At 40.9% G+C, this 13,249-nt stretch overlaps 1 protein-coding gene across 6 annotated transcripts in view; it reads left to right on the top strand.

Moving 5' to 3' along the window:
• The window catches only part of CPQ (carboxypeptidase Q), a 713,444-nt gene that overhangs the window by 179,717 nt on the left and 520,478 nt on the right, over nucleotides 1–13,249 (top strand). For all 6 annotated transcript variants that reach the window (XM_073632010.1, XM_073632012.1, XM_073632011.1 and 3 more), the window contains one exon: nucleotides 711–918. In XM_073632010.1, the coding sequence (XP_073488111.1) occupies nucleotides 711–918 (208 nt within the window). The remainder of the gene's footprint in view (nucleotides 1–710; nucleotides 919–13,249) is intronic.

Below are 13,249 nucleotides of genomic sequence, written 5' to 3' on the forward strand. Positions count from 1 at the left end.
CTACTGTTAACTTGCTGCACATTTTCACAGGCAAGTTGTAGACTTGCAGAGCACTTAAAGCACAAGTTCTAGTTTACATTTTTCCAATTTGTAGCACATTTGCGTGGCAAGTCTCTAGCAAGAGCAAAGTTGCAGTGGTGAATCTACAGCAAGAGCTCTGCAAGTCTACAGCATGAACATTCAGCCACAGTGACCCCTGTGGTGGGAGGACTATTGCACAACATAACTGAACCAGAACTTGCAGCAGACTTGCAGAATGTTTGCAAAGTCATGCAATGCAGACTTGCTGAAATTGTGCAACAAACTTGTGAAGCCTGGCAAGTCTAGCAAGAGCTTAGCAAGTCGTTATCAAACTTGCATCACAATTGCTTGCTATCTGGGATGATGTGTATTGTATGCGTACAGCCCCGGGAGGATTTTGGAAGTGCAGTTTTCTTGTACACGTGCCGTATAGTGACCACATCAGTGAACACTGTGCACTTTCACCTCACCAAAAGCTGTTAACTAATTTGTAAAAAAAAAAGCTCATGATTGTTGTAAAATATGCCTTTATAACAGTAATCCTAATATATGTTATGAGTCACAAATATTGGGCTGCTACAGATTCTGCTTATATATTCTATGGAAAGTGCCTGTCTAATGTTTTGCATTACAGTTCTACTCCAAGGAAACATGGAAAAGACTTATCTGTTTATTGTTTTAACTTTCAGGAATATCAGCAGAAGTGATTGTAGTGTCGTCTTTTGCTGAGCTGCAGAGCAGAGCACAAGAAGCCAAGGGGAAGATAGTTGTTTACAACCAGCCATATGTCAGCTATGGAGAAACCGTACAATATAGATCAAGGGGAGCAACCGAAGCTGCTAAAGTCGGTGCTGTAGCTTCTCTGATTAGATCTGTAGCATCACTTTCTATTAACAGGTAAGGCTTGCACTCTGTCTTCTATCTGCCAGAAAATGTTCTCGCCCTGAGCAAATCCATTCTCCTGTCAACAGCTGGGTGATAGTATTTATGCTGACAGCAGATTTCCTTTTGTTTTATAGGCTTTTTGTTGCATAATTCAAATATATCATAATAAAGGAAAAATACATTTTCTACTTACTGAACAGCAGAAGCTTCAGTGTCTCAGACAATGTAATGGTCTACAGCAGTTAAAGCAGAATCCCTCTCCACAATACATTGTTTACATTTTTCAATACATACTTTAAAGGTATAGTTCACCTTTACCACCAAAGTGTCTATGCAGATAAGGGGCATCTGTAGATAGAATCAATCTGTGCAGCTTTGACTAAAGTTGAATAAAGCCCTTGCTATAGGTGTAGGCCATGCCTTTGAAACCTTACTGGAATACTCCCATGACGTTGCTAAGTACTCCCAAGACGTTGCTAAGTGAGGCCTAGTCATCACTTCTCACCTCCACCATCACAGTAGTGAGCTCTCAAATGCTGAGCTCAGAGGTACTGCATGAGGAGAGAGAAAGTGTATGTGAGGAGAATTAAATCCGAGAAAAAGCTCACTCCTGTGATGGTGGAGGTGAGCAGTGATAACTAGGCCTCACTTAGCAACGTCCTGGGAGCATTGCAGTCAGGCTTTGGGAGGTATGTAAATGGCCTACACCCATAGCAAGGGTATTATTCATCTTTAGTCAGTTTGCTTTAATTTACAAACACCCCTTACCTGCATAGGCAGGTTTTTTAGTAAAGGTGAACTATCCTTTTAACCACTTCAATACTGGACACTTTTACCCCCTTCCTGCCCAGGCCAATTTTCAGCTTTTAGCGCTGTCACACTTTGACTGACAATTGCGCAGTTATGCAACACTGTACCCAATCTAATTTTTTATAATTTTGTTCACACAAATAGAGCTTTCTTTTGGCGGTATTTATTTACCACTGGGTTTAATACTTTTTGCTAAATAAATGATAGAAGACTGAAAATTTTGAAAAAAAAAATGTGTTTTTCTTTGTTTCTGTTAGATTTTTTTTCTTTGTAAATTTTTATTTCTTGATAAATTTAGGTCAAAGTTGTATTCTGCTACACTTCGTTTGGTGAAAATAACCCAAATTAGTGTATATTATTTAGTCTGTAGGAAAGTTAGAGTCCACAAACTATGACATACAGTATATCTAAAAATTGATCAATCCAGATGTACTGACGGCCAATCTCATGTCTTGAGGCTTGAAAATGCCGGAACAGTACAAATACCCCCCAAATGGCCCTTTTTGGAAAGTAGACAGTCCAAGGTATTTAGTAAGATGCATGGCGATTTTTTTTTTTTTTTACTTGTAATTTTTTTGTCAACATTTTTTGGAAAATTAAGAAATTAAAAAAAACATTTTTTTAACATATTCTCACCAATGCAGTACTGTTGGGTGTGGCGATAATCAGGGACACTAACTAAATTATATATTTTTTTTTTTACTTTTAATTACATTTTACTTGTTTTTACTATTTTTTTTAACACACTTTGACCAGAGCAATATAATGTTAACATAGTAACGTAGTACTACTCTGGGGAAGTGATCAGAATTTTACACATTGTTTGCATATAGCAATGCATTACATTGCTATAAGCAAGCATTTTACGATTCGTTCATTCAGTTTTGGTTTGATTAGCTGTGATTGGCTAGAGCTCATCATGTGGTACAGATGTGCTGTGATTGGCCCTGTCTGTACCATGTGATTTACACTGACCAATCACAGCTAGCAGCGCAATTGTATTCAATGGATGGCATGAAAGAAAGCCATCCATTGTTTATAACTGTCATGTGACCTGCTGTGATATGTTACGGCGATCACATGGTAACAGCAGCGAGCCAATACCTGGATCGGTCATTGGGTGTGTCCTGTGGACACGGCCAGTGACAGATTGCACCGCTGCACGGCCCTGTGATCGGCACATCCTAACAAGATGTCATATGACGACCAGTCAGGATAACTGAACCACCACTTGCCCGTCAGGTTGCTATTGGCTGGGGGGAAGGCGTTAAAGTATAAGTAGAAGCAAAACTTTTTTTTTTAGCTTTGGATAGAGTGGAAAGGATTAGAGCACCTGTAAGTTTTTATTGCTGTCTGTATCCCCTTTAGAGAGATTCACCCTCTCTTTGTCATGGTGACCACTATCACCGAAAGTGAAAGTTAAGGAAGTTCACAAATTTTGAGTTGTCGTCAGAACAAGGAATAGAGGAAATTTCCCAATGGGGACAGTCGTTTTTGTGACTACTAGAGAGTTCTCTCTCTTTTTCTCTCTCATTTCCTATTGTGGAACTTAAGCCTTCTTTTTTTTTTTACCCGCACCTGTAGCAAGTCCACTTCTGTATTTAAGCTGATTACCCTCAATTCCCTGAAAATTTGCATCTCCGCAATATAACCCTTTAAACCTGCAACAGCAATCTTGAGCATGCCTTCATTAACTGTCTGAAAGACTCCATTTAAGGATTCATTTTTCAAGACCATCATTTCCCATTTACGTCTTCTTTTGTTCTTTGCTGTCAATGGCCCCCCTCTCACAGCTGTTAGCTTGCTCTGAATGAAAGCAGAAAAGTCTGGACGGCTGCACTCCAGGCACTGTTGTCCACCTTTATTAACAGTTCATGAACAAAGCAGCATAAAAACACCTAGATAATTACAATGGGGGAGAGAGAGGTTAACCTGTTTCATGCTCCTAGCTAAAAGGCGCGCAAAACACATTAAACTCTTTCTACCCCACTGTAATTATCTAGGTGTTCATATGCTGCTTTGTTTGTTGACTGTTAAAGTTGGATTACAGTGCTTGGGGTACGACCGTCCAGACTTTTTTTCTTTCATTATATGCAAAGGGTGCAAACTTGGCTGGCACCCTCTGTGTGTGAGGTGTGCCTGAAAGTGGGCCGACCTGGAGCAGCGCTCCGTTTATACTGTACTGTAGTCCTGAGAATTATTTGAAAGAACTCATTCTCGGCATCCCTTTGGACATGTATGCTCAACCAATAAATCAGCAAAATGCAAAGCTAAAGTCTGCAGCATCCAGTGGCACACAGGGAGAAACGTGTCTAAATGCCAGAGATGTGTTACTTCATATTGTGCTTTTGAAAGAAAATCTGAGGCAAAGTAATGAGAAGTAATGCTGTGGCCCTTCCACCAAAGAGCAGCAGGCAGACCTAGTATTGACATTGCTTGGTCTGAAAAAAAAAGTGGTATTTCTTTGGAAACAAAACTATGCAATTGATAAGTTTTAAGTGCATGTTTGGACAAAGGGAAAAAAACTCAAGCGCTAAAAGCCAAATGATAAAAAGCTGCTGCTAGCACAATGCTCAGGTAAAAAAATATCACAATATAGAAGTGGGAAAAAAACTGCAGTGCTTAAAATGATTGTAAAGTCTCCTTTTTTTTTCCTATAAAAATAACAAACATGTTCTACTTACCTTCTCTGTTGCAGTGGATTTGCACAGAGCAGCCCAGATCCTCCTCTTCTAAGGTTCCTCTTCTGTGCTCCTGGTCCCACCCTCTTGTTGAGTGTCCCCACAGCAAGCAGCTTGCTATGGGGGCACCTTAGCCGACTCACAGCTCCCTGTATGCATTCAAACACCGAGCCCCGACCCAGACCTGCCCCTCTCTCCCCTGATTGGCTAGCTGACTTTAATTGACAGCAGTGGGAGCCAATGGCGTTGCTGCTGTGTCTCAGCCAATCAGGATGGAGAATCTCAGAGGGTTAAGACACTCGTGGACATCGCTGGACAGAGAGGGACCTCAGGTAAGTGTTGGGGGGGGGGGGGCTGCTGCACACAGAAGGCTTTTTATCTTAATACATACAATGTATTAAGATGCAAAACCTTCTGACTTTACAACCCCTTTATTAATTTATAACATGTGTGATCGAAATGAACCACTAAGTGTAGCAGTGCTACAATGGATTGTATTGTTATCTGATGATTTTGAGAATATGTTTTTAGTTTATATTTATATTTTTTGGCGCACTAGTACCTCAGTTGATTTTTACCTATATACAAGCTTTGATGAATCCATTTATGATACACATTGAGTCCCATTTTATACACAAGCACTTTTATGGATTTCACTGTGTCTTTATTTTTCTGAGGAACAATTTTTAGTGCATATATTTTTTGGGGCAGTCACACTGCAATTGAATCATTAATACACATGTCATGATGTATTGATTTATGGTATACACTAGCACTTCTACACTTAGACCCCTTTCACATTGGTGCGTTTTTCAGGCGCATTTGGGCAAAAAATGATGCCTGAAAAACGCCTCTCCTGTAGCCCCAATGTGAAAGGCTGAGTGCTTGTATACACCGCTCCTCCACCGCCCCTGCCATTGAAATGAATGGGCACCGCTGCCGAAGTGCCTGCAAAGTGCTTCAGCAGCGACGCTTTGCAGGTGCTTTTAACCCTTTATTTGGCCGCTAGCGGGGGTTAAAAGCGGGGGTTAAACATCGGTAAAACGTCGCTAAAATGAACAGTGCTTTACCGCTAACCCCCCCGCCCCAGTGTGAAAATAACCTTAGAGCTTCCTTTTACATCACACACATTATAAATTAAAAAGTGCTGCACTTTTTTGCTTAAAGTGTAAATGATCACCTTGTAAAGCAACCCATTTAGTTTAAAATAAAAATGAAAGGCAAAACATTTGTGTATAAGTATAAAAAAAAATATATATATAAAATACCCTTTTCCCCTTTTTTATAAGTGATCACATTCCCTTGTGTTCTCAGCAGCATAAGAGCTGAGGAAAGGAGAAGCAGCAGTACTCTGAGCTTCCCAGTGAATGGCTGTGTAGCGGGGGCATGTCAGGACAAGTCTGATTATTGAAGGAAAGCAGGCTGAGTTCCCAGCATAGCTAGAGAACTGGAAATATAGGAGATTTTATATGAATCGTGCAACCGAAAAGATACCACGACAGAGTGTATCTGTGTCTGGTGGGTAATGGATAATGAATAAGAACCACATATGTTACAAAATAGCACAACGTAAAGCAAATAGATAAATATAGTACATGTAATTTATTGCATTCAAAATAACATGATAATAACATAACATAATAAAATATAATTTCATATTATAGGCCTTGATAAAAAAACACCAAACTCATTAACATGTGTCTCCATGATATATAGATAAAAATATTCTTGGTTAAATTGGTAAACTCATTAACGTGTGTCTCCATGATATATAGATAAAAATATTCTTGGTTAAATTGGTAAACCCCTCTTGAAATGTAATCAAGAGGGGCATCTAGAAGCTTGATGCATTTCCTGGCTAGCACCACTCATCAGGAGCAGAGATAGGGCAGGAGTCTATAAGAATATTAAAAGTTACTATAGTGTGGAAATTTTTAAAATAGGTCCATCTAAAAAAGGATGAAAAAGATAAAAAATATACACTCAATCATACTTGCAGACCAACTAAGATTCTAGGTGCAAGCATGGAGAGCCGGAGGCCGGCCGGAGAGGTCATCGGCCCTGGGAGTTGAAGTAGCATAACCCATGGCACATCGATGGAGACAGCTGAACCACAGCAGTTTCCGGAAATAACCCCCCATATGTGAATTGTCAAACATATCCATCTATAAAAATAATTAATTGTATGTTGTATAATAATATATAGGGTTGGACTGGAGTGACTAATATTACAGGGGAATTGTAATAGTGCAGTGACCAAGAAGGTAAATAGAGGGACTGCGCCAAAAAGTAAACCAGTGTGATTAAATGGTAAAAAACTGTGTAATGTATCCTGCCAGAGGGGATAAATAGTAGATACAATCAAACCAAGTACCAAGGGCACAGGCATGGAGAAAAAACTGTGGAAAAATTGGGAAAAGAAAGGGAGAAGCTACCACAATTTATATACCAATATGAACAGGAAGGTCCAGTTGGTGCAGAGTGTCCATAGAGGCATAGACCGTAGGGATTGGCCGGTTATGCTGAGAGGAATATAGTACTCCTAAACAGCCTAGGGTAAGCTGTAGCTGGAGAACTGGCCACAGTGTGCTCTCCTGCTTAGTGTGGTCAGTTTTTAATAGGAAATCAAAGGGACTGGCAGGAACACCAGGGATTTCACGCAAGGGACACAATACAAAGAGAACTTTCTCATACAAGTACATGGTACAGCAGGCACATATCAGGATTATGAAGTGTTGGGGTAACAAACACTTTAAGTGTATGTTTATCAGTGAAGGACAAGAGAAGGCATTCTCTGCATACCCTACACTTCAGCTTTAAGTCCAGATGTCATCACCGTGGTCACATGATGAGTCAGGTTCTCTCTTTGTCCTCTTTAGTGTCTGTGGTGGGCAGTGCTCTCTGCTGCATAGACTAATGCTCACTTCTAAAGCCTAGCACACGCTATTCATTTTTGTACGTTCAACCCAGCGGGCTGACCGAAACAATACTGAAGAGTTTGAGAGGAGACTCTGTACTATCAATCCGATGTTAGTAAAGCGATCTTCCCGTTTAAGCTATTGTGTTCTGACAGGGGGACGGCCCCCCACCAGAACACACTGGTCACGTTGCTCACATGCCATTCGGCAGACCTTTTTCGGTCATGCCCCTTCGACAGAAGTCGGAATGGCTCCCATACACATGGGTCGAATGTCAGGCGGTTTCTATTGAACTGGCCGATGCCGTCCAATATTAGGCCCATGTGTATGGCCCTTAAGATCCAGTTTACGCAACATCACATTTTTATCTCAGGCTGTCTGGTGACCCTTCCTCCAGGAGTAAAAAAACATAAGCCAAGAGGGAGGCTGTGCTCCTTTGTATGTATACCACAAATCCAAATCTGACTTTAGCATTTCTTCAGATGTACAATATTTTCAGATAATTTTTAGTTAAATCTAAACAAGCCTTCAGCATGGTTAAATATTTAATTGGTTTTCATTAGAGAATAGGCCAAAGAGCAGGTGTTATTGATCTTCTGGTAATTATTTTATGTGTGCGCTTGCTGAAGAAATCAAAAACATTCCGAGACAATTTATTTGTGAAAAGGTATTTTAATTAACCTTTTTACAGTGCTTAGTGTTTTCTGCTAAAAGTAATGTCCATCGCTCTTCACTGTGGAACAAACTGCAAGGTGATATGAAGACATACTGCAATAACATGTTAACATCTACAGTGAGCAGAACTAACTGCAGAACCATAATGGTTGTCACATATAAAAACTGGAAACAATTGAGTGTCATTTTCTACCTGTAATGGAAAAGTGATGGCTGATATTTTGAATGGTGGAAGACCCCTTCACATTCCCCCATTAGCCTGAATATGGGGATAACCTGTAACTTGTTACTAAAAGTGAACTTATCCTTTAACGTGTTGTAAATTCAGCTGTGCAATGAATTGTACCTTCTGCCTGCTGGAACATGTCTGGTCTTTTGCTTTGGCTGTTCTACAACCCCAATTCCAAAAAACTTTGGACGCTGTGTAAAATCTACATAAAAACAGAATGCAATGATTTTCTAATCTCATAAACCCATGTTTTATTCCCAATAGAATACATATCAAATGTTTAAACTGAGAAAATGTACATATTTATGAAAAAAATAAGGTCATTTTGAAATTAATGGCAGCAACAGCACATCACAAAGAAGTTTGAACAGAGCAACAAAAATCTGGCAAAGTGGTAGTAACAAGGAATATCTGGAAGAACATTTTGCAACTAGTTAGGTTTATTGGCAAGAGGGCAGTAACACGAATGGGTATAAAAAGAGCATCTTAGAGAGTAAGCGTGTCTCAGAAATAAAGATGGGCAGAGGTTCACCAATCTGTGAAAAGCTACATCCAAAAATTGTTAAAAATTTTCAGATTATTGTTCCTCAACATAACATTGCAAAGACTTGAAATTTATCATCATCTACAGTACATAATATCATGAAAAGATTCTGAGAATCTGGAGAAATCCCTGTGCGCAAGCGACAAGGCCGAAACGCAATAATGGATGCCCGTGATCTTTGAGCCTTCAGGCGGCACTTCATTAAAAACAAACCTGATTCTGTAATGGACAGCACTGCATAGGCTCAGGAATACTTTTAATGAGGAGGCGTATTTGAACATGATGCAGAAATGTTGCCATCTTCTCTGGGCCAAAGCTCATTTAAAATGGTCTGTTACAAAGTGGAAAATTGTTCTGTGGTCAGATGAATCGAAATTTGACTTTTTTTGGCAAGCATGGGTGCTGTGTCCTCCGGACTTAAGAGGAGAGGGCCCCTCCGGCTTGTTATCAGCGCTCAAGTTCAAAAGCCTGCATCTCTGATGGTATGGGGGTGTATTAGTGAGTATGGAAAGGGAAGCTTGCGTATCTGGAAAGGCACCATCCATGTTGAAAGAAGAATGCAGGTTTTAAAGCAGCATATGCTCCCATCCTGACGACATCTTTTTCAGGGAAGGCCTTGAATATTTCAGCAGGAAAATGCGCCACCGCATATTGCATCTATGACAACGGCATGGCTTCACAATAGAAGAAAAACATTCGGCTGCACACCGCCAATCCAACATGAATTTATTGGTACATGAAAGTCATAATGACTGCCACCAAGACAAGTGTGACGCGTTTCACACTTGACTAGTGCTTCTTCAAAACCTAAGGAACAACTGAAACATTAAGCCTTAAATAGGCTCGCTCCTCCTAAAACAGGTGTCGGGTAATGCAATCAGTGTTCCAGGTACTTGACAAGCAAATGGTATACACACAAATACAGTATCTCACAAAAGTGACTACACCCCTCACATTTTTGGAAAAATGTTATTATATCTTTTCATGTGACAACACTGAAGAAATCACACTTTGCTACAATGTAAAGAAGTGACTGTACAGCTTGTATAACAGTGTAAATTTGCCGTACCCTCAAAATAACTCAACACACAACCATTAATGTCTAAACCGCTGTCAACAAAAGTGAGTAAACCCCTAAGTGAAAATGTCAAAATTGGGCCCGATTGGCCATTTTTCCTCCCTGGTGTCATGTGACTCATTAGTGTTACTAGGTCTCAGGTGTGAATGGGGAGCAGTTGTGTTAAATTTGGTGTTATCGCTCTCACCCTCTCATACTGGTCACTGGAAGTTCAACATGGCACCTCATGGCAAAGAACTTTGTGTGATCTGAAAAAAGAATTATTGCTCTACATAAAGATGGCCTAGGCCAGTAATGGTGAACCTTGGCACCCCAAATGTTTTGGAACTACGTTTACCATGATGCTCCTGCACTCTGCAGTGTGGGTGAGCATCATGGGAAATGTAGTTCCAAATTATCTGGGGTGCCAAGGTTCGCCTTTACTGGCCTAGGCTATAAGAAGATTGCCAAGACCCTGAAACTGAGCTGCAGCATGGTGGCTAAGACTATACAGCGGTTTAACAGGACAGGCTTCGCCATGGTTGACCAAACAAGTTGAGTGCACATGCTCAGCATCGTATCCAGAGGTTGTCTTTGGAAAATAGACGTATGATTGCTGCCAGCATTGCTGCAGAGGTTGAAGGGTTGGGGGGGGTCAGCTTGTAAGTGCTCAGACCATACGCCGCACACTGCATCAAATTGGTCTGCATGGCTGTTGGCCCAGAAGGAAGCCTCTTCTAAAGATGATGCACAAGAAACCGTTTGCTGAAGACAAGCATACTAAGGATATGGATTACTGGAACCATGTCCTGTGGTCTGAGGAGACCAAGATAAACTTATTTGGTTCAGATGGTGTCAAGCGTGTGTGGAGGCAACCAGGCGAGGAGTAAAATGAAAAGTGTGTCTTGCCTACAGTCAAGCATGGTGGTGGGCGTGTCATGGTCTGGGGCTGCATGAGTGCTGCCAGCACTGGGGAGCTACAGTTCATTGAGGGAACCATGCATGCCAACATGTATTGTGATATACTGAAGCAGAGTATGATCCCCTCCCTTCGGAGACTGGGCTGCAGGGCAGTATTCCAACATAACGACCCCAGACACACTTCCAGGACGACCACTGCCTTGCTAAAGAAGCTGAGGGTAAACGTGATTTAAGCATGTCTCCAGACCTAAACTCTATTGAGCATCTGTGGGGCATCCTCAAATGGAAGACGGAGGAGCACAAGATCTCTAACATCCACCAGCTCTGTGATGTCATCATGGAGGAGTGAAAGAGGACTCCAGTGGCAACCTGTGAAGCTCTGGTGAACTCCATGCCCAAGAGGGTTAAAGTGGAGGTAAACCCAATGTCATCCTTTCTAAACTACTGCCATAGGGGTTATCTATAAGGATATACATGCCTCCTGCATGTATCTTTACCTGTCAAATGTCTCCCCTCTGTCTGTTATTAGACCCGAAAAACTGCAGATTCTGTGGGTGGGTCTGTTGTCTGGAACTCGGTGGGTGGAGTCGTGATGTCAGTAGACTCCCCGCCCACCTCTACACTCCCCTTGTCAATATGCATTTCTCCTGTGTATTTCTAACACTGAACTTCTGCTGAACTTCTGCTATGATCTCTAACATCCAGTGAAAAGACAGGAAAGTAACCACATGACTTCAGCATGCCAAATCATGCTGAGGTGTGGAACAGCCAATCCTGGCAGAGCAGATGAAGAAAGGAGTGGGGGAGGGAATTAAAAAATAATGCCTGTGTCTTAGGCTAGTGCATGGGATGTAAATCACCTGTCACTCACAGCAAGGGGGAGGATGTGACAAGGTTTTTCTCAGTTTATCAAGATTTTTCTCAATGAACAATAAAAGAGGATTGCTCAGAGATGGATTAACTCTGTGTGTCAAGACTGGGCTCAAATGATAGGAAATCTTATACTCTACAGTATGATATCAAAAAAAAAAAAAAAAAAAATTGGGGTTTACATCCACTTTAACCACTTGAGCCCCGGACCATTATGCTGCCTAAGGACCAGAGGTCTTTTTCCAATTTGGCACTGCGTCGCTTTAACTGCTAATTGCGCGGTCATGCAATGCTGTACCCAAACGAAATTTGCGTCCTTTTCTTCCCACAAATAGAGCTTTCTTTTGATGGTATTTGATCACCTCTGCAGTTTTTATTTTTTGCGCTATAAACGGAAAAAGACCGAAAATTTTGAAAAAAAATGATATTTTCTACTTTGTTATAAAAAAAATCCAATAAACTAAATTTTAGTCGTACATTTAGGCCAAAATGTATTCGGCCACATGTCTTTGGTAAAAAAAATGTCAATAAGCATATATTTATTGGTTTGTGCAAAAGTTATAGCGTCTACAAACTAGGGTACATTTTCTGTAATTTACACAGCTTTTAGTTTATGACTGCCTATGTCATTTCTTGAGGTGCTAAAATGGCAGGGCAGTACAAAACCCCCCCAAATGACCCCATTTTGGAAAGTAGACACCCCAAGGAAATTGCTGAGAGGCATGTTGAACCCATTGAATATTTTTTTTTTTTTGTCCCAAGTGATTGAATAATGACAAAAAAAAAAAAAATATTTACAAAAAGTTGTCACTAAATGATATATTGCTCACACAGGCCATGGGCCTATGTGGAATTGCACCCCAAAATACATTCAGCTGCTTCTCCTGAGTATGGGGATACCACATGTGTGGGACTTTTTGGGAGCTTAGCCGCGTACGGGGCCCCGAAAACCAAGCACCGCCTTCAGGATTTCTAAGGGTGTAAATTTTTGATTTCACTCTTCACTGCCTATCACAGTTTTGGAGGCCATGGAATGCCCAGGTGGCACAAAACCCCCCCAAATGACCCCATTTTGGAAAGTAGACACCCCAAGCTATTTGCTGAGAGGCATATTGAGTCCATGGAATATTTTATATTTTGACACAAGTTGCGGGAAAGTGACACTTTTTTTTTTTTTTGCACAAAGTTGTCACTAAATGATATATTGCTCACACAGGCCATGGGCATATGTGGAATTGCACCCCAAAATACATTTAGCTGCTTCTCCTGAGTATGGGGATACCACATGTGTGGGACTTTTTGGGAGCCTAGCCGCGTACGGGGCCCCGAAAACCAAGCACCGCCTTCAGGATTTCTAAGGGTGAAAATTTTTGATTTCACTCTTCACTGCCTATCACAGTTTCGGAGGCCATGGAATGCCCAGGTGGCACAAAACCCCCCCAAATGATCCCATTTTGGAAAGTAGACACCCCAAGCTATTTGCTGAGAGGCATGGTGAGTATTTTGCAGCTCTCATTTGTTTTTGAAAATGAAGAAAGACAAGAAAAAACTTTTTTTTTTTTCTTTTTTCAATTTTCAAAACTGACAAAAGTGAGGTCTGCAAAATACTCACTATACCTCTCAGCAAATAGCTTTGGG

Source organism: Aquarana catesbeiana, linkage group LG05, assembly GCF_042186555.1.
Source record: "Aquarana catesbeiana isolate 2022-GZ linkage group LG05, ASM4218655v1, whole genome shotgun sequence".
In the NCBI taxonomy this organism is placed as follows: domain Eukaryota; kingdom Metazoa; phylum Chordata; class Amphibia; order Anura; family Ranidae; genus Aquarana; species Aquarana catesbeiana.